Source organism: Physeter macrocephalus, chromosome 9, assembly GCF_002837175.3.
Source record: "Physeter macrocephalus isolate SW-GA chromosome 9, ASM283717v5, whole genome shotgun sequence".
NCBI lineage: Eukaryota > Metazoa > Chordata > Mammalia > Artiodactyla > Physeteridae > Physeter > Physeter macrocephalus.
The window spans coordinates 37,097,781-37,118,937 of NC_041222.1; the positions used below are offsets into that span (position 1 = coordinate 37,097,781).

At 39.9% G+C, this 21,157-nt stretch overlaps 2 protein-coding genes across 11 annotated transcripts in view; one reads left to right on the forward strand and one right to left on the reverse strand.

Annotated features, from left to right (window-relative positions):
- The window catches only part of NMRK1 (nicotinamide riboside kinase 1), a 59,725-nt gene extending 39,585 nt beyond the window's left edge, over window positions 1-20,140 (forward strand). For 3 of the 10 annotated variants that reach the window (XR_008618220.1, XR_008618222.1, XR_008618217.1), the window contains 5 exons: window positions 1,199-1,316; window positions 2,525-2,622; window positions 4,856-5,222; window positions 18,333-18,532; window positions 20,053-20,140. The gene's annotated coding sequence lies outside the window, so the exon portion shown is untranslated. Of the gene's footprint in view, window positions 1-1,198; window positions 1,322-2,524; window positions 2,623-4,574; window positions 4,722-4,855; window positions 5,223-5,956; window positions 6,284-9,964; window positions 10,503-18,332; window positions 18,533-20,052 lie in introns of those variants that run through there. The other 7 variants (XR_008618221.1, XR_008618219.1, XR_008618218.1 and 4 more) reach the window with 7 other exon arrangements.
- LOC102983067 (60S ribosomal protein L22-like 1) lies at window positions 19,206-21,078 on the reverse strand. Its single transcript, XM_024126921.3, is given in 2 exon segments — window positions 19,206-20,257; window positions 20,259-21,078. Coding segments are annotated over 2 exon segments (366 nt in total). The 5' UTR covers window positions 20,450-21,078; the 3' UTR covers window positions 19,206-20,082.
- Between the last annotated feature and the right edge of the window lie 79 nt (window positions 21,079-21,157).

A 21,157-nucleotide genomic window follows, 5' to 3' on the forward strand; every position in this document is an offset into this window, starting at 1 on the left:
TTATCAGTATTGTCAGCTCCTAAAAATATTACAGAATAACTCTTGCATCAGTTATTGATTTTATTCACTCTTAGCTCCAAATTCTCCCTTCTTGCTTTTTCTGTGAAAATGAATCTGGGCCTTCTAAATAGTTTTCCTTTGCCGAGTAGAACAATGTTAAGCATTGTCAATAGAGGGCACTGGAGAGCCGCTGCAGGAAAAGGATTTTGCTTTTAGGTTCCTGTGGGTTGGCAATGTAGCAGAGTGTCCAGTGACACATCTACTGGGTAACAGCTTTTCCATGGCACCCTAGAGGGTGGATTTCCCCAAAATTCCAGGGGATAGATTTCCAGCAAGTTTTGCCAGCATTTCACCACAGCTGCTTCCTTGACATTCAGTGAGCCATGGCAGTGCCTTCTCCAACAAGATCTGGCTGTCATTAATAAGGGGGGAAGGGGTGGGGGAGGAATAAAACCTCTTCCTTTGGACTCAGACTGATAGATACAACCACTGGATATACTATTCAACTGATTTATACAAGACAAATTTGGGCAATTGCGTGGCTGCTTTTTTTTCTTTTTTTACCTTTGTAATGTATGGCATAAGGAATACAGTCAATAATATTGTAATAAATTTGTAGTGACAGACGGTAACTAGGTTTATTGTGGTTACCATTTTGTAATGCATATAAATATTGAATCACTATGTTGTACACCTGAGTCTAATATACTATTGTACGTCAATTATGCTTCTATTTTTTAAATGTCAAAAAAACCCCAATGGGGCTTCCCTGGTGGCGCAGTGGTTGCGCGTCCGCCTGCCGATGCAGGGGAACCGGGTTCGCGCCCCGGTCTGGGGGGATCCCACATGCCGCGGAGCGGCTGGGCCCGTGGGCCATGGCCGCTGAGCCTGCGCGTCCGGAGCCTGTGCTCTGCAGCGGGAGAGGCCGCAGCAGAGGAAGGCCCGCATACCAAAAAAAAAAAAAAAAAAAAAACCCCAAAAAACACACATACACATTATGGCCAGTAAAAAGGGCCACGATCTGCAATCCCATGATCTTTACCTTACTATCCTTTCTATAGCAGACTTTAAAGGATTTCCTAAGGATATCTTGGATATTCTCAATTTGACAATAAGTTTTTCATGCAGGAGGAGGGGCTTAGTTTTTTGAATGAGGCTTTCAGGAAATTTTTTAAGCATGACTTGTCTCTTTTAATAGATCTATCATCTGTAAGTCTGAAAGTTATATTGGAGGACTTTCTTAAAACTTCAAAGTGACCATGATGAAAAAATCCAGCAGGAAAATAATTTCCAACAATGACGATGCTTCTGTAAAAGTATGGTATTTATTTTACTGTATGGGCATTTGGACTTCTATCTAGTGGCCTATAAATTTATAGAAATAACTAACCTTTATTGAACACCTACCATGTTTCAGGTGTGGTGTCAAGTATTGTCAAGAAAACTTTCCAAAACTGGGAAATAGGCAAAAGGGCTACTGCATGTCCTTTCAGAGTTATCTAAGCATTTTCTAGCCAACCCACCTTAGCCAGTTCTCTGGGAGTGTGTATCTTTGTTTGACTCGCTATTTTCTCTTGATTAGGATATTTTAAATTTCATAAGAGTAGATGTTAACTTGTAGAAATTGATACACAGTGTTTCCCAACCTCAGCACTATTGGGATTGGGGGCTGGAAAATTCTTTTTTGCTGGGGAGAGGGCTGTCCTGTACGTTGAAGGATGTTTAGGACCATGCCTGTTCTCTACCTGCTAGATGCCAGCAGCACTCACACACACCCTCACCCCCCAGCTATAACAACCAAAAATGTCTTCAGCCATTGCCAAATGTCCCCTGGAAAGAGAAATTACCCCCACTTGAGAACAACTGCTGATTGTGATGAAAATGAAATTTGTTCACTAGAGATGCAAATTATTTATCTGGTAAAGAAGACAAGCCCCAAAGTTACAGTTTTATTGCCCTGCACATTAACCAGTTTTGTATCTAAATTAGCCAGCTTTTTCAAGCCTTTTTCTTTAGCCACTGTAAATACTTTGCTCTCTCCAGTTTTCTTTAAACCATCTTGTCAGTTCTCTCATTAACATGTGAAATGAATCTTTGACACATGCTCACTTTATATTTGTATGAGAGTCATGTTTTTAACTTTTTGGGAAGTATGTTTTGACAGTACCTTACATACATTACTTTATTTAATTCTCATAACAACTGTATAAATCTGAGTCTTTGAAAGATAAAGTAACTACCCAGAGTCACACTGCTAGCATTTGTTGGAACCAGGTTTGGAACCCAAGACTTTATGACCCCAAATAGTGAATCACCGTGCTACTTTGTATTATGAGGCTAGTCCTGAAACTCTGGGACTCGGCTTGCTGTTGTCATTGTGCTTAGCTTGCAACTATACCTCTGCAGCTCTTGGCCACCCCATTTATACACTATGAAAGGCCTTCATAGTTAAAAATCCAAGAACCAATCAGAGTAGCCTTCTAACTTTGGACCATTCTGTGCTCACTTTATTATAATATCACAGATGTCAACAAAATAAGAGGCTGACAGAGGAGACCTGGAATCTGTAGCAACTCAACTCAAGACTCCATGTTCAACACACTTCTTGAACTTTCTTTGTGAGTAAGTTGCTATGCACCTTCTCTCTCTCTCTCTCTCTCCCCCGCCCCTCTCTTTCTCCCCCAACCCTGTAAAAGACCCAGCAGGAGACTCTGTTGGAACTTGCTTCCCCTGGTAATCACTTTTTGTCCCTTTCCCTATTTTAAAAACGGGGGATGTGGTAGAATAAGGCAGAAAGGCATCAGGGATTCATGACATCAACAACTTAAAGCTACTTTGTTTAGGTCTATGCTGATCTTCATGTCTTCTCTGTCTAGTCCAATAATACTAACTACAGTAGGCAGCATATAAATGTTTATTTGACCCACTGGTTAAACAATCAGTTGCCTGAGTCTTCAAATTTTTAGGAGGTAACCTAGCTTTATGAAAAATACATGCAATAATAAAAATACTTATCACCTGTAGAGTGCTTACCATATACCTGGCATCATTCTAAACTCCCTACATATATTATCTCATTTAATACTCATTAAATCCTACTAGAAGATAGTATTATTTTTCAGATGAAGAAACTGAGGCACAAAGAGGTAAAATAACTTGCTCAAGGCCATACAAGTAGTGGCAGAGCCAAATCCAAATTTGATTTCCAGTTTCATGCTATTAACTACTATACTCTACCATAATAACAGGAATGCTTGAGTACCCGACTGGTAGGACTGGAATGAGGGGGTTAAGGGATAAGACTTCATTGAAGATATGACTGGCTGAGTATCCTGTAAGCCAGGATATATAGGGTATGTAAGAGGAGAGAACCTCCAGACCTCTGTTTTGATGTGGTCCTTACTGAAGCAAAGGTTGTACAGAGCTCAGAAAAGGTGCTGTGATTACCCTGACAATATTGGATGGAGGACATATTGCCTACAGCTGCTAAAAATAGCAGATTTATTTGGTGGGAGACTTGACATCTATTTTGGATTATCTCAGGTAATACTATTGCACATTGCTTTTAGTAAGCCACAAACAACATGGAGGTATAATTGCATATTTATAAGTTAGAAGAACAGTTAGAAGTTTGAGGCCGTTAGTAATAGGGATGATGTTTACCTCTTGAAAATCATTTATTTCACTCAAACACATGTAGGAACACAAAGTACATCTTATCTTTTGTGCCATCTATCCTTCCACACCCATGAAAGTTAGGCCAACCTTAAGAAATATTACCCAACTTGACAACAAAGGAAAAGGAGATGCCGAGATGTTATTTGTGGCCACTCAAGTTGTCTGCTTTGGAAACAGATTTTTAATAAAAATCAAACAAAGGTAGACATTCCTAGAGAATTGGACTTTTTCAGTATAAACTGCAAACTAGGTATCTTTTCTTGTTCAATATATTTTTTCTCTGCCTTTCTTTTTTCATTCCAATAGGCTTGTAATGAAGTGGTCACCAAAATAACAAGGAAGAACAAAACCAAAAAAACAACATTCTTAGGGTACTATAAGTCTGGGCCTGCAATTATTTTTTTTTGAATTTTTGAATTTTATTTTATTTATTTTTTTATACAGCAGATTCTTATTAGTTATCCATTTTATACATATTAGTGTATATATGTCAATCCCAATCTCTCAATTCATCACACCACCACCACCCTCGGCCTGCAATTATTGAGTCCTCTGTCTTTTGGGGAGTCCCATGCTACTATAAGATGAAGGTTAAGTCAAGGATGTAGCATGTGGAGAAAGTAGCAGCAGTGGTTGTTATGCTGGAAAGGGAAGCAGCCAAGTGAAAAGCATGTAGGACTGTGAGAAGGAAAATCTGGGTTCTCCTTCTGGCTCCAATGCTCGGCTATGGGCATGTCATTTAACTTCTCTGAGCCCAAGGGAGCTAAGCCTCCCTCAAAATTGAAATTACTAATATTGACCTCATGGCATTTGGTTGAAAAGTTTATGAATATGAAGTATCTAGTCAAATGCCTGGCATCTGGTGGGTGTTCACTATTATTAGCTCTGTCTTTCAGTCCCAATCCTCCTGACACCAGCCTACAAACCTAACATTGTTCTTAAGATCAAATAAGATGTTATGAAATCATCCGAGAAACTCTAAAGGGATCTGCAAATGTTAAAGGCTTATTAAGATAGATCTAAGTCTATTACCACAGTTAGAGGTGAGTCATAACCCTTGAGGTTTTTAAAATTATTATACTTTCCCCTTTAAGCCTTCCCTTGATACTCATTTTAATCATTTTCACCCTATAAACAATGAATGGGTGTGTTGGAACATATGGTATGTTTGCTCTAGGATGGTCCTCAGCCTTTGCGACAATAGACATCTCACCTGTGATGATCCCCCTCCTCCTACTCAAAGACACCTTCATCCGAGCCATTAAATCGTATCAAGCTGCTTCAGCCTTGTTCTCTCGGATTGCTTGATCGGGGAAAACCAGCCAATAAATTGTGAGACGACTCAAGCAGCCCTGTGCAAAAAACCTGTGTGGCAAAATGGTTTGCCAGCCATGTAACGGAGCCACATGGATCCTCCAACCCCAGTCAAGCCTTTGGATGACTGAAGCCCAGTTGACATCTTGATTTCAACTTTGTGAAAGACCCTGAGGCAGAACCCCCAGCCAGGCCACCCCCCAAATCCTGATCAACAGAAACTGAACAAGGTGTGTTTTAAGCTGCTAAGGTTTGAGTTGGTTAATTTGTTATGCAGCATTAGATAATAATTCACAACTCACTCCAAATTGTGGCTGAGGCTGATTTGAGTTGCTTTTTTGCTGCTTTCAGTCAAAGAAATTCTGAATAATATGCCTTCCGTACCAGAATCACTTGGGATGGGTCTTGGGCATCTGTAGTTTTTTAAAGCTCTGCAGATAAACCTTATGTGCAGCCCGGTTAAAAACCTTATGTGCAGCCCAGTTAAAAACCTCTGTTTTATTGGAAAGTATGAATGTTTAACATGCAATTATAATCCATTGGCTTCAAATCAGCTAAACTCCCTTCTTCCCGCCATGATGCACTGTGAGGTCAGCTTTTAGGTCAGTGGAAGCTCAGGTAGGTTTCTCCAACATTAGGAAAATCAGAGGTTTCTTCCTCTCTTCTGTCTCTAACATAGAAATGAGCAAGAAAGGTTAAACTTCACTGCTTTCATCTTGAATTTCCATCTTGGCTTCACTGTTCCAGGTTAAGACCAGAGCCAGTTTATTTGAAATACTTCTGGCCATGAGACAATTTGCAATGTCTTCCATCACATGCTGTTGTCTCCCTTGCCCCTGACTCAGACATACTAACTCTTTCATGCACTATTCCACAAATATTTGTCAAGTATGTATGAAAAGTCCCTTTTACCCAGTGAAAATGAGGGCTGTGATTGAGATGCTGACTTCTCTCTCACTCATAGATACAGAGCAAAGATGCTGAATTTCCAAACCTGAAACAGGAGTAAATAAATGGCCGAAGATCTCTTTCTTTCCTTCTTTCTGTATCTTTTTGTCACAAACATGCAAACAACCTCTTATTGCAGCCACACACCAGCATATTATTATTTTTTTTTAATCTTATTAGGGGGCTTCCCTGGTGGTGCAGTGGTTGAGAGTCCGCCTGCCGATGCAGGGGACACGGCTTCGTGCCCCGGTCCGGGAAGATCCCACATGCCGCAGAGCGGCTGGGCCCGTGAGCCGTGGCCGCTGAGCCTGCGCGTCCAGAGCCTGTGCTCCGCAACGGGAGAGGCCACAACAGTGAGAGGCCCGCGTAACACCAAAAAAAAAAAAAAAAAAAAATCTTATTAGGGAATCTGAATTACAAAGATCTTGGCCACCAATTGATAATGGAGTCAACCATCTACCTGATATCCTAATATCCTAGTAATTATCCTCAGTTCCTCTCTCACCTCATTTCACTCATGGAAACAAATCCCCAGATCCTATTCGTTTTACTTTGGGAATCTCATATGCAGACTTTCACCCCCATCCCTACAGCCACAGCCTTTGTTCAGACTACCTTCATACCCTGCCTAGTCTATTATAACCGTCTCTTAATTGGTATCTTAACAACAACCTTCCTTCACTACTGTTTACTCTGCACCTCACTGTCAGAGTTATCTTTCAAAATTGTAGATTTTATCAGGCCACTCCCTTGATTAAAAACATGCCATTTACATCATGTACTCCCCAACATGGTGCACTGGGAAGGGCTCATCACATCTGCGGTATTCTTGCCAACAATGCAGAGCCTCAATCTAAACATGAGATAAGCCCAATTGAGGGCCATTTTACAAAACAAATGATCAGTACTTTTCCAAAGTGTCAAGATCATGAAAGGAAAAGAAAGACTGAGGAGCTGTGACAAACTGGAGAAGACAAAGGAGGCATGATGAGTAAATGCAATGCTACATCCTGGATTGGATTCTGGACCAGTGGAAGGACATAAGTGGAAAAACTGATTAAATTCATATAAATTCTGTAGTTAATGCTACCATACCAACTTCTTAGTTTTGATCATTGTACTATGATTAAGCAAGATGTTAACATGAGAGGAAGCTGGGTGGAGAGAATACGAAAACTCTCTGTACCACTCCTGTAACTTTTACAAAATGAAAAATTATTTCAAAAGGTAGATAAAAAAGAGACCAGAGGGACTTCCCTGGTGGTGCAGTGGTTAAGACTGCACGCTCCCAATGCAGGGGGCCGGGGTTCGATCCCTGGTCAGGGAACTAGCTCCCACATGCATGCTGCAACTAAGAGTTCGCATGCCACAACTAAGGAGCCGGTGAGCCACAACTAAGGAGCCTGCCTGCGCAACTAAGGAGCCCATGTGCCACAACTAAGACCCGGCGCAACCAAATAAATAAATATTAAAAAAAAGAAAAAGAGACCAGAAGAAAAATCATATGCTATTACAACAAATTCCAATTAACTATAGAAGCTTAGTAGAGAGGGAGAGAGGGAGAGCTGGAAGGAGGAAAGGGAGAAAGAGAGGCAGAAAGACAGAAAAATGAATGTACGTTTGGCAGGTACCATGGGATAAGACATGAATTTATAAGATCTCCCACTAGTGCCTCACATACACATATAGTATGAGCATCCCACAATGCTAAATGTGGTTCACTCTTTAGAAAATACACCCCCTAAATGCAAGCCAGTTACTTCATCTGGTGCTCAGCTGAAGAAACAGTAATCTGTTCCAACAGTAGAGGAAAAACTGTGCTGATTTATTGAATGTGGCAGAGAAAGCCTCTCAATTTCCCATTGCCCCTCCTTTAGCAATAAAAATCCTGGTTTTTCAGGCCAGACCATTGTCACCCAGCTATAAGAAATTTAAGAGATTATTTATTTGGAGAAGAGTATAATGTGGCAGTGAAAACCAGGGCTCGGTGTCCATCTCATACAGCAGAATCAAATCTAGCTCTGTGACCTCAAGCAAGTTATTATCTATGTTGAGGCTTAGTCACCTTGTTCATAAAATAGAGATAATGATAATGATCAATTTACTTTATAAATTTGCTGTGAAGATTACATTTTTAACCCATGCAAATGCTTTACATTTAACATAGTAATCTGGCACAGAATGTGTGTTCATTAAATATTCATTGTTATTTAAATTTATTTTTATTCATTATTTAAATATTAGTTACTTAGAGAAAATATCTCAAATTTGTAGCAGTGGAAGGTTAGTGACAAGACATTCAAGTATGACTCCAATTGCATGCTCCATCAATCCAGTAATCAATAGTTTTTAAATTAGGAGCTGTTACTCAGCTTTCTTTTTCCATTCTAGACTTTACTCCTTCGGTAATTCTCACAGTCTCTGTATTCTATCCACCAAATCATTGAATCTCTCTAGCTTCCTAAAACGAGGAATCCATCCTCTGATCTAGTGACCAGAGAAGGGAAGCTAGAAGGGAAGATGAATCTCTTTGCCTGAATGCTAATGTGAGTCCCATCCCCTATCAAGAGAGAGCTTTACCTCATGTACTTTTCATCTTTCCTCTTCCCTCTGCCTATGTATAATTAGTACCCCCAACTGAATAGTCCTAATTACTAAGATTATATAAATAAGCTTTTATTTTTTAAACAGCTGACAGTTATGAATAAGAATTTCAGAATTCTTATTTATATGTATATGTGTACCACATCTTCTTTATCCATTCATCCGTTGAAGGACACTTAGGTTGTTTGCATATCTTGGCAATTGTGAATAATGATGCTATGAACATGGGAATGCAGATATCTCTTCGATACCCTGTTTTCATTTCCTTTGGTGGGGGGGAAGTATTTCAGCTGTATTAGGGCACTGTTAAAATTTGCTTAAAAAAAAAAAATACTAGTCTAAAAATTTGTGTTTTCAACCTGAGGGTGAAAATAAGTACATAATTACTAACAAGTAGTGCTGGATTATATAAACTAAATGTGAATTAGGGTATCAATAAGTAAATTTCTTTTATTTTTAATTTAATTTTTAAAAATTTTTATTGGAGTATAGTTGCTTTACAATGTTGTGTTGGTTTCTACTGTACAGCAAAGTGAATCAGCTATATGTATACATATATCACATTTTTTGGATTTCATTCCCATTTAGGTCACCAGTAAATTTCTAATGAGAAAATTTTGTGATTGTAAAAAAACGTCATTTGACAAATCATGACCGTTGGACTTCTTATGCTTATTTTACCATTTAATATTTTTATATGGAATCACATATGATGGTGGAGTTAGGTACCATAATCCTTCAGTACTTACACCCCTTAGCAGTTTATATCCAGGCTACTGAAAGAAATTATAGGCTAAGAGAGCAGGCAGGGGCATTGGGAGAAAGGGAAACCCACTCTCCTTATAAATTTCTATTAGCAATAGTTTTGTAACTCTAGCTACAACCTTTGTCATCCCTTCTGATTCTTCGCTTCATCCCTGTATTCAATTTAGTCTTTTCTTCCTTGGAAAGTAATATCTAGATTTACCTTAATCTCTTCCCTTCAGTATTACTGTCTAGCATAAATCTTTATCATTTCAGGATTATTTGAACAATCTCCTCATCTGGTCTTCCTGACAACAGTTTAGCTACTGGCTCTTGTCTGCTTAATTGTTCTGTAATACTGTTTTTACCATATCACTATATTGCTTCAGAATCTAAAATGAATCTCCACTGCTTAGTGAGTCATTCAGTCTCTTCAGTCTGACTTTTAAAGGTTCTAATAATTTTATACCACCTGAATTATCAAAATTTTCCTCTGTTTCTTAATATGGATTATAGTCAGACTGGTCTTTGCTTTCCTTTCCACCTTGCTCATGCTGTTATTCCCCCACCACGCCAAAGATTGTTATACTTTCCTGTCCAGAATTGATCTTACCTTTTGGTAACATCATTCAGAATTTCCTCTGGGAATCATCAAACTCTTACCTTTGGTCCATAGGTTTGCATGTGGCTGACTCCATAGCCAGCTCTAGGGTGGACATGTGACCCAAGCCCGGCTAATCAGAGGACCATGACCCCTTGGTCACAGCAATCAGTTCAATAAAGAACATATGACCCAGGGCTTCCCTGGTGGCGCAGTGGTTAAGAATCCGCCTGCTAATGCAGGGGACATGGGTTCGAGCCCTGGTCCGGGAAGATCCCACATGCCGCGGAGCAACTAAGCCTGTGCACCACAACTACGGAGCCTGCTCTCTAGAGCCTGCAAGCCACAACTACTGAGCCTGTGTGCCACAACTACTGAGCCTGTGCTCTAGAGCCCGTGAGCCACAACTACTGAAGCCCGCACACCTAGAGCCTGTGCTCCGCAACAAGAGAAGCCACTGCAATGAGCCTGTGCACCACAACAAAGAGTAGCCCCAGCTCGCTGCAACTAGAGAAAGCCCGCGCGCAGCAACAAAGACCCAACTCAGCCAAAAACAAATAAATAAATAACTTTATCAAAAAAACAAAAAACCACATGACCCAAGCTGGCCCAATGTGAGCCTTGCCTGAACCTTCAGCAGGAACTTTTAGAAAAAGTAGTGCTTGACAAAGCCAAGAAACAGCAACTGACAGATTCCTGATGATATAATTGAGCTTCTTGATCTACATATGACTGATCTCTTTGGTAATAAGAAACAATAAATATATATTTTTTCCATTTTGACTTAAACCAATTTGAATTGGTTTGCAAAGAATACTCCCACCTCTTTGCCTCTTCAAGTTGTTTACCCTTTAAAATCTAGCTCTCATGCTACTTTCAAACTGTTCTTCCCTTTCCTTAACTCCCATTATACCTTACTTAATCTACTGCTTTAACACTAAATCATCTCAATTGTTTAATATTTCCTAGTTTTACTTCCCCACTGTACCATAACCTTCTTGAACGCTTGGACCATGAATTACATTTCTCTTGTGTTCACAACACTTAAGAATTTTTTACACTTAAGATGCAGATTGACTGATAAACTATTGGATATGTTATTTTTCTTTAGAAATCAGTGGTTAGAATCTCAAGAATAAATGAAAACTGGGCAAATTGTTGCTAATCAGGGCCTAGCTCTTTGGGTAATTCTGTTCCCACCTTACTGATTTAAAAACAAATATGGCAAGAAAGAAGGGGAAATGATATCAATGAGTGTGTTATAAAGACACATTTTGTACCACCTCCTGAAGATATATTTTGGGGCCTTTGGAGGAGCCCAATAACAGCTCCCCATTTTAAAATGTAGGTTTTATTATTAGTCAGGTATGGTGAGACCAGGAGATCAGGAGACAGATGCCATTGACAAGACAGTTTTTACTTACCGTCTTCAAGAAGAGGGGCATACTTCACCACATAGGGCCATACAGGGAAGCACCAGGATCAATCAGGAGTTGGGGGTGGTCAAGGGGAAAGCGTGGGCAAAAGCGTTTATTGTGGTTTCCACAGTAAAGGCAAGGCAGAGTAAGCATGCTTAGGATTGGCTAGTCTGAATAATTTCAGCAGGCTGTGGGATGTAGGGACTGTCTCCAGTTATCTAGTACCTGGCACTGGGTTGATTAGGGGAGAGGAATATTGACTTGGTGTGTGAGAGTTTGATAAAGAAGGTGGTTGAAGGATGGATGTGGGTTCTGGATTGGTCAGTTTGTATATGAAAGGTTCAGGGGATTTGTTAGCTATTGGACAATTAGCTAGCCCTGAGAGGAGCAGTCTCTCCCCAGTCAGTGAGGCCCCAGGTGGCAGAGCATCAAGAATACGGAAAAAAGGGGGCGGGATGAGGACCTGCACCCTAGATGGCCAGGGACCATGGGCAGTGCCTGGGATCCCCACCTTGAGGGGAATTATTCCTGAGTGGTGCCTTGGGCTTTGCCAGCCTGGATTTATGGGGTGAGCTTCCCTCCTGGAGCCTTGTGAGGATTTAGCCCTCCTTTTTGATTGCGGTTACTTAAAAAACTAAATATTTCATTGCAACCACCTATAAATTGTATTTTACAAATTGCAGAAATGAAGATACAGAGGACTGCCACCCACTGAGCTAGGCATAGACACCAAATATCTTGGTTCCCATTCTTTTGTTTTAGAGGTGCGTGCCTACATGTTTAGGGGTGAAATAATGTGATATCTAGAATTTGCTTCAGAACAATGGAGAGTGGGAGGTACAAAGGAAACGAGATTGGCCATGAGTGATGACTGTTGAAGCTGTGTGGTAGTTCTCATTGCTATTCTCAGTACATGTTAGAAATTTTCCATAATAAAACTTAAAAAAAAAAGAACACAGAAAATAAGAAAATATAGTTACTACACTCCCCTCTTTCCCACCTGGGTTCAGAACAATTGAGCAATAAGACAAAGCAGAGGCAGATGGTAGTCCAAATATCCCCTCTTTTACTGATAAAGCCTACCTTGGAGAATATATCTTTACACGAGAGTCAAATGGGCCTCCTAACTCCATTCGGAATTAGACTTACTAATATAGTCATAGCGGTATTGGACCAGGACAACTTTTCCAGCTGGGAAGGATTTTTTGGCATGAGTAACAGAGAAGAAATTGTGCTTACTATAAGCAAGTTTACTCCCAAGAGGGGCAAAATAAATTAGGCCCGGAGCTGAGTTGAGCACACCCAGTTTATTCCTCCCAAATGTCCCAATCAGATGAGACACCCCACCTTTCCCAGGCAGAGGAGTAGAGAAAGTCAAGGGGTATTGCTTGACTGAACTCCCTTTTCATAGATGGACAGGTCAAGAGTGGGAAAGAAACATTACCTCCCACCAAAAAACATTGATTTTTCTGGAGATTTTAGTAAGATAATGGAATTCTGCCACTTCCCTAGCCATGATTCCAGCTTGTAAGTTTTCATTTCTTCATCTTCATCTATTGGATGGCTCTAATTCTGCAAAAGAAATTCTTCTGTCTTCAGAACTTCAGTTTTCTGCTGTATGACATCATACTCTTATTCTGCCTTTGCCTGAAGGTAAAAAGGCTTTTTTTTTTCTCTCTCTGAAAAGACATTAAATCTGAACATGGACATCACATCCACCACAGATACTTCCTTCTTCCGCAGCCTGATGCCTCCTCCCACTAAGATTTTTTATGTCCATCCAAAATATTACAAGCTTGTTTACAACATATTTTTTTATTAAGTCACACTTTTAGTAAAATGCTGATATAAAACTTTTGGTATAAAATTTTGTAGAAAAATTAGAAAATTCAGTCATGCAAAGTGAAGAAGATAAATAAGCTCATATTCTGCTGGGGAACCAAATATTTTAGTAACTAATTACAAAGGAGTGTGAGGCATTCAGTAACAGAAGGAGAGCTCTGAGATCATAGGGGAAGGAGTGATTCTTTGTGGGTGATAAGGTGAGGGGATGGGTGGGGACTTATCGGACATAACTGGAAAGATTGCCTGTGGCCCACTGGGAAGGATATTATATGTTATATGTTATGTTAAAGAACTTAGACTTTATTCAATAGGCAGTGGAACGTCACTGCGGGATTTGAATCAGAAGAGCAACATAATCAATTCACTATTTTTAAAAAATATTTATTTATTTATTTACTTATTTTTGGCTGCGTCAGGTCTTAGTTGCGGCATGAGGGATCTTTCCTTGCAGCGCACAGGCTCCAGAGCGTGTGGGCTGTGTAGTTGTGGCACGTGGGCTCTCTAGTTGTGGCTTGTGTGCTCAGTAGTTGCGGTGCACAGGTTTAGTTGCCCTGAGGTATGTGGGATCTTAGTTCTCCAACCAGGGATTGAACCTGCGTCCCCTGCATTGGAAGGCAGATTCTTAACCACTGGACCACCAGGGAAGTCCCTACTCAATTCATTTTTGAAAAAGAAAACTATTTATTGAGAAAATATCATTTGAAGTCTCTCATATGCTTGGGGCACTCGCATATGTAAGGGAAATCTGGAGGCTAGCAGATAAGTTAGAAAGCGTTGCAATAGACCAGATTCTTGACCTTGGCCAAGCCCTGCCCCAAATAATTTTTATGTAAGCCTATTTATTAGCAAGTAAAGTATATACCAGGATTCACTTGGCATAGAGCATAGAGTACAATAAAAGAAACTAAAGCCAAACCTTAATTATATATACATATTAAGTTAGTTATGCTTATAGTGTGGGTATATATTAAATCAGAGATGATTTGTTCTTTGAGAGGATTTCTGTCACTCCTACTTTATTTCTTTTTTCTGTTTAAACATGAAGATAAAGGTACTGTTATTTGCCTTCTTAGCAGCAAACTCCCCCCATCCCCACCTAGCTTAGAGTGTTTAGTTTTCTTCTTGACAAGAGAGGCCTGATAGGTTTAGGCCAAAATAAAAATTCTGATTGTATTTCAGGACTATGAAGAAGATATTAATTAGTCTAAGCCTGTCCAGGTAATTCTATATCTTTTGTCTACTGTTAATTTAGAAATGGGAATGTGAAGCACTATGGGAAGTCTGCTGGGTGGCTTCCAGGAAAAGTGTTCCTACTGAAGAAAAGAGACACATATAGGAGGAAACAGGCTTTCTTTGCTGAATTTGTTGTATCTGGGTGTGAGGCCTTGAACTGTGGCAACCATCTTACGATTGTGAGGGATTAAGCTAGCATGCTGAAAATAGCAGAGCCCAAGGATGGAAAGGACTGGGTTGATAATCTGGAGCTGATGTAGCTTGGAACTTCATGTTTTTTTAGATAGTAAATGTCCTTATTATTTAAGCTAGTTTTAGTTGTGTGTTCTGTTCATATCACTGAGAGCAGTCTACCTATATAGGCTCTCAGAGAGAAAGATACTATGAGACATTTATCTATCATCAGTAAAAGGATTCATATGTGTATGTTCTGTGTTGTTTCTAAAGCAGTGCTTTTCAAATTTTAACGTACCTATCAAACACTTGGGGGTATTGTTGTAATGCAAATTCAGTAGGTGAGGCCTGAAATACTGCATTTCTAAGAAGCTCCCGGGATTTGTCCATGTTGCTGGAATAGGGTCCACACCTTTTTTTTTTTTTTTTTTTTTTTTTTTTTTTTTTTTGGGGTATGCGGGCCTCTCTCTGCTGCGGCCTTTCCCGTTGCGGAGGACAGGCTCCCCGCGGCATGTGGGACCCTCCCAGACCGGGGCGCGAACCCGGTTCCCCTGCATCGGCAGGCGGACGCGCAACCACTGCGCCACCAGGGAAGCCCAGGATCCACACCTTTGAGCAGCAAATGTAGACCACAGCTAGAGCTCATTAAATGTTAGATAGATGGGAAACCTCCAAGTGACTGATAGGATTTTTAAAGGGAGAGCCAGGAGTCAGGATGAGGTACAATAGTGACTGCTAATTCAAACAGATTAGCCCAATATTATTCCTCATTAATACTGATAATTTCAGAAAAGGTAAGGGCAGATAGGTGCCAAGGGCAGACAGAAACCAGGACAAGATCTTAAGAGACTGCCTCTGCAGAGAAGAAGGAAGTAGAAAGTGTCTTTCTTACTTGTAGGAGGTGCTCAGACAAAGCACAAATTCTTGGTACTAGCAGGTCTTTTAGATGACTTTTATAGGCCTTTTACCTGAAAATATTGCGGCACTCCCATCTTCACCACCGTAGGTAATTTAAACCACCACCAACAAAATAATCTGTAAAATAAGTGTAAGGAAGTACAAATTTTGATTTTCCTCCACAATGACTACTCTGACACTTTTTTGGGGTGTGGGGAAGTAATAGATATGTTACCCTTCTTAAATTTTTGGTGGGGGTACATTTGCTTGACTGGTACCCTAAACATGCATGGGTATGCCAATAGGGTCGGTTGGCCCTGGATTTCTGGACAGGGAAGCATGGAATAATGTCAGTTCAAATTATTCTTTTAACTTGAAATGTTTCCCAACAACAACAAAAAAATGATTTAGAGCTTAGAGGATGGGAAAACTTATTTGTAGGGCTACTTTAGTACTTCTGGAAAGAAGCAGTGACTCCTAGCAGTATGGTAAATAATCTATGACTTATTTTCCCAAGTTTGAGAATAACTATTGAGAGTATTAAAATAATGTGTACAGAGAGATTGCAACTGGAAGTGGCTCCTGTGATTAAGAATATAAAGATTCTCTAAAGGTAAAAAGAGATCATTTACAGGAGTCATATTTTTAGTTCCACAGTGGAGAGTATGGTCGTTATTTAAAGACAAATTATGGTATTCTCAGCCTAAATCCAGGTATTAGAACAAAGACTACAAAGGCAAAACTAGCTAGTTCTCAGTCAAAGACAGTAAGTACTCATAAAGAGCAGACTTAATAGAGGGATTCCAAGAAGAAAAACTGTAAACCTCAGAATGATGACGATTATAAGGGGACCCTGATATTAAGCTGAGGAAGTCCCTAGCTGCTGTCCCCTTTTTCCATGAGGTGCTTAGATCAATAGCAATTTGAATCTTTGTTGATATAAAAACAAGATATTTAAACATAAAGAGTAAGAAATAGTTTATCTCCATAAACATATTTCTTGAGCAATCTAGTCTCTTGCTTTTCATAAGTAAAGTATACATATCTTTTCTCACCCACCTAGAAGGTCAAATTGCTGTAAATAACAATTATTTGCAAGGTTTCCAAAAGTAAAAGGACTTCATGAAACTGATGTAAGAATAAACAAGATCAACTTCAGCAGAGGCAGTAGATCCAGTGGTTAATAGTATTTGGGGCTTTGTCCACTTGCTTTCAAATCTGGGCTTTACCATGTAGGAGCTGTATGCTTTGATAGCATTACTTAAAGTCTTTAAATTACAGTGGTTTCATCTGTTAAAAAAAAAAAACAGGAATGACGATACTATTTTAAGTACTAAGTTAAAGGCAATGATGTATGTAGTGTTTAGCACAGTGCCTGGCACTTGTAAATTCTTGTACTCAATCCATAAACTGGTTTTAGAAAATCTTCACATGCCAGACACTGTGCTGGATGTTGGGGATATAGTCTTGAACAAAACAGATCAATATATGCATCTCGCCCTCAAAGAACTTAAGAGTCTAGTAGGGAAAGCAACTGGTTAAAAGATAAACCAGGGGCTTCCCTGGTTGACGCAGCGGTTGAGAGTCCGCCTGCCGATGCAGGGGACACGGGTTCGTGCCCCGATTCGGGAAGATCCTACATGCCGCTGAGTGGCTGGGCCCGTGAGCCATGGCCGCTGAGCCTGCGCGTCTGCAGCCTGTGCTCCGTTACGGGAGAGGCCACAACAGTGAGAAGCCCGCGTACCGCAAAAAAAAAAAAAAAAAAAAAGAAAGGTAAACCAACATAATATTTAAGTGCCAACTTTCAGTGAGATATCCACTTGGGGAACATGAGGCGAATAGAAATATACTTATGATTAACAGGTGAATAGGCCTGCTGATTTCTAAGCCTTTATTTATAAACATTTATTCATTATGAAACAACCTTGAGAATAATGAAGGCGTAACTTTGTTGGTAGGACTGGGAAAACTAAGGGACGCTTAGTATGTTTTGTTTATTAATTCTTGGAAGTTAATTGACCTTGGGATGAAAACATTCCCAAACTTTCAGCCCAAAGGGCTCTATTGTTTGGGAAGATTTCTACAGGAGAAACACATTGCAAAGAAGTTAGGAAGAGGAAGTCTTAAGAAAAGTGTTGTTGTTGGTTTTTTAAAAATTTTTATTTATTTATTTTTGGCTGTGTTGGGTCTCCATTTCTGTGCGAGGGCTTTCTTTGGTTGTGGCAAGCGGGGGCTGCTCTTCATCGCGGTGCGCGGGCCTCTCACTATCACGGCCTCTCTTGTTGCGGAGCACAGGCTCCAGAGGCGCAGGCTCAGTAGTTGTGGCACACGAGCCTAGTTGCTCCGCGGCATGTGGGATCTTCCCAGACCAGGACTCGAAACCGTGTCCCCTGAATTAGCAGGCAGATTCTCAACCACTGAGCCACCAGGGAAGCCCCCAAGAAGAGTGTTTTAAAACAAGATAAAAAATGTATTCTGAAGAGAAAACATTTATTAAGCTGATATACTAGGCATTTCTTGCTCTTTATCTCATTTATTTCTCCCAATGGCCCTGTAGGAAGGGTAATATTACATCCATTTTAGAAACAATACAGTCGAGACCTCAAGTAACTTTTTTAAACAGGTCACACTTACTAACTGGCAAAGTGAAAATGAGAAGTCCATGTTTCCACTAGCTTCTAGCTGCCTTTAGCTCAGTGCAAGAGACATAGGAGGCAACCAACACATTTGCTGGAAAGAATGAATGAATAAATGTATTTTAGCTCTGCTATTTATGTGCCCTGGGTAAGACAATTTTGCTGAGTCTGTCTTCATTTCTTTTTTTTTTTTTTTGCGGTACATGGGCCTCTCACTTGTTGTGGCCTCTCCCGTTGCAGAGCACAGGCTCCGGACGCACAGGCTCAGCGGCCATGGTTCACGGGCCCAGCTGCTCCGTGGCATGTGGGATCTTCCCAGACCGGGGCACGAACCCGTGTCCCCTGCATCGGCAGGCGGACTCTCAACCACTGTGCCACCAGGGAAGCCCATGTCTTCATTTCTTTAAGGAATATAACAAGACTTACTTCACAGAGTTGAGGTAAGGAACAAATAAGGTGATACAATAGGGAAAAACAATTAAAATATTCAATGTTAGCATGATATATGTCACAGATTATGACATGTATAATTTGTGTGTGCATATGAAAACAGCATTGGTAACAGTTAACATTATGAGAATTTATACATAACTTCCAAACACCAGACTCTAAGAAAAAAGGTACTGGATAGAAAAGTTGGAAGAATAGGCAAGGAATTGATATATTGTGTCTGGGACGGGGATATTGGCAGTTAGGGACAGCGTAAAGAAACTTTACATTTGTAACCCTTTGCATTTTCCTTTTGAATTTTGAACCATGTATTACTGCATTACTATTCAAAAAATAAATAACTTTAAACTTTATAAAAACATTGTATTAAAATGTAACATTAACACAGAATAACCACAGTACTTTTTTTTAGCATTGCCTTTATTTCAATTATTAATTTAAATTATGAGAATGAAGCCACTTCATTTTCTTTTTTTTTGAGAATTTAAATATTTTATTATATAAAGTTATACCCAAAATTGTGCTTCATTTTTTCACTATATACTTTAACTCAAGGACATTTGTAAAAGCAGTACATTTTAGAAATCGTGAAAGAAATTCCACTAGCTATAGGCTATTTAAATACTGCTTACAGAATGTATTTAAAAAAAAAAACGAGGGAGTATAAATGAACTTTTTTACAAAACAGAAGTAGAGTCACAAAAGTAGAAAACAAACTTATGGTTACCAGGGGATAAGGGGGCAAAGGATAAACTGGGAGACTGGGAGTGACATGTACACACTACTATATATAAAATAGATAACTAATAAGAACCTGCTCTATAGCACAGGGAACTCTACTCAATATTCTGTAATGGCCTATATGGGAAAAGAATCTTTAAAAAAAAGGAGTGCATATGTGTATAACTGATTCACTTTGCTATATACTCGGAACTAACACAACATTGTAAATCAACTATACTCCAATAAAAATTTAAAAAAAAAAGTATTAAAGGAAAGCCAGAACCATATAAACAGCATACACTTAAATAAAAGAGATGAATGCTTAACATACAGAGTAATGTTTTTTTGTTTTTAAATAAATAAATAAATAAATTTATTTATTTTTGGCTGTGTTGGGTCTTTGTTGCTGTGCGTGGGCTTTCTCTAGTTGCAGTGAGCGGGGGCCACTCTTCGTTGCAGTGTGTGGGCTTCTCATTGTGGTGGCTTCTCCTGTTGTGGAGCACGGGCTCTAGGTGCACGGGTTTCAGTAGTTGTGGCACACGGGCTCAGTAGTTGTGGCTTGTGGGCTCTAGAGCGCAGGCTCAGTAGTTGTGGCGCACGGGCTTAGTTGCTCCACAGCATGTGGGATTTTTCCGGACTAGGGCTCGAACCTGTGTCCCCTGCATTGGCAGGTGGATGCTTAACCACTGTGCCACCAGGGAAGCCCCAGAGTAATGTTTTTTATTCACTGATAAACTAAAGGTCCATTTCAAGATGTCTCTCTTGTATACTTCATTTGTTTTATTAGCAAGCAAAGCCCTATAAGGGATGGCTTCATCTAGTCCTCAGACTCGGATCCATCTTCATCTTGACTAATCTGGAAGTAACGAAGTTCGTAAATCTCCTTGTCAGATGCAACCACACGAAGCCCGTCACGAAGATTGTTCTTTTTAAGGTACTTCTTGGTAAGGTATTTCAAATACCTTTTAGAGAACTGTTTCTCAGAAACAACTGATTTTATTCTTGAAGCGTTCAATGTGAACGACATTCCCAAGATTTCCAGTTTTTCCATTCACTTTAACCTTCTCCCGTAGAAACTGTTCAGAATTTCCAGAATCAAAAATTCCATCTTCTACTGGATGAGTAAGGTCCAAATTAAACTTCCAGGTTGATTTCTTAGGCTTCTTGTCTTTCTTCGGCGCCATCCTGAAGGCCCACCGCGCGATCAGAGAGCCACTTCATTTTCAATATGATTATATCTTTTTAACAGAATCCGTGGTCCCTGAGCAAGTTTAATTCTCCTGAATAAAACAATCTTCTTTTACCATTATTTTGAAAGACTATTTTGCTGGATGGTAGATTAAATTGAGTGAAACGAGTTATTTTCTAAGAATAACATCAAATGCAGGTAGGGCAGCGGTTTTATCCACGAGCCCAGAGAGAAATGGGGTGGAAAATGAACGCAGGTAAATAAGAGTTAGTGGTTAAGTCTGACATTGCTATGGGCCACCGTTTGATGTTAGTGCTGCACCGCGTTACGGCTTCTTTGTGCTTTGGTGGTCTTCCAAAGTGCGAGTACAAGCCAGAGTTAGGTTCCTGAATTTTTCCCGATCTGCTGCCATGACCAGTCCAGGGCTTGGGTTAGGGCTTTCGCTGGCCCCTAAACACTGAAAAGATGACAGTGTCCCTCTACATTTATGCAATTAAAAATAGAAATTCACTTAAGAAATTCATTAAAACTTAGGGCGAATGCAAAACCTTCCTTCTAGACTTTCTGAAATAAAAGTTACGATTAAATTAATCAAAGCTGAACTTTTTTTCTGCATTTCTCCTTTGCTAATGTGTTAGTCTTAGTTCAGCGGCCTGTTCCACCACCCAGCACTCACCAGCTCTCAAGCCCGAACCACGCGACT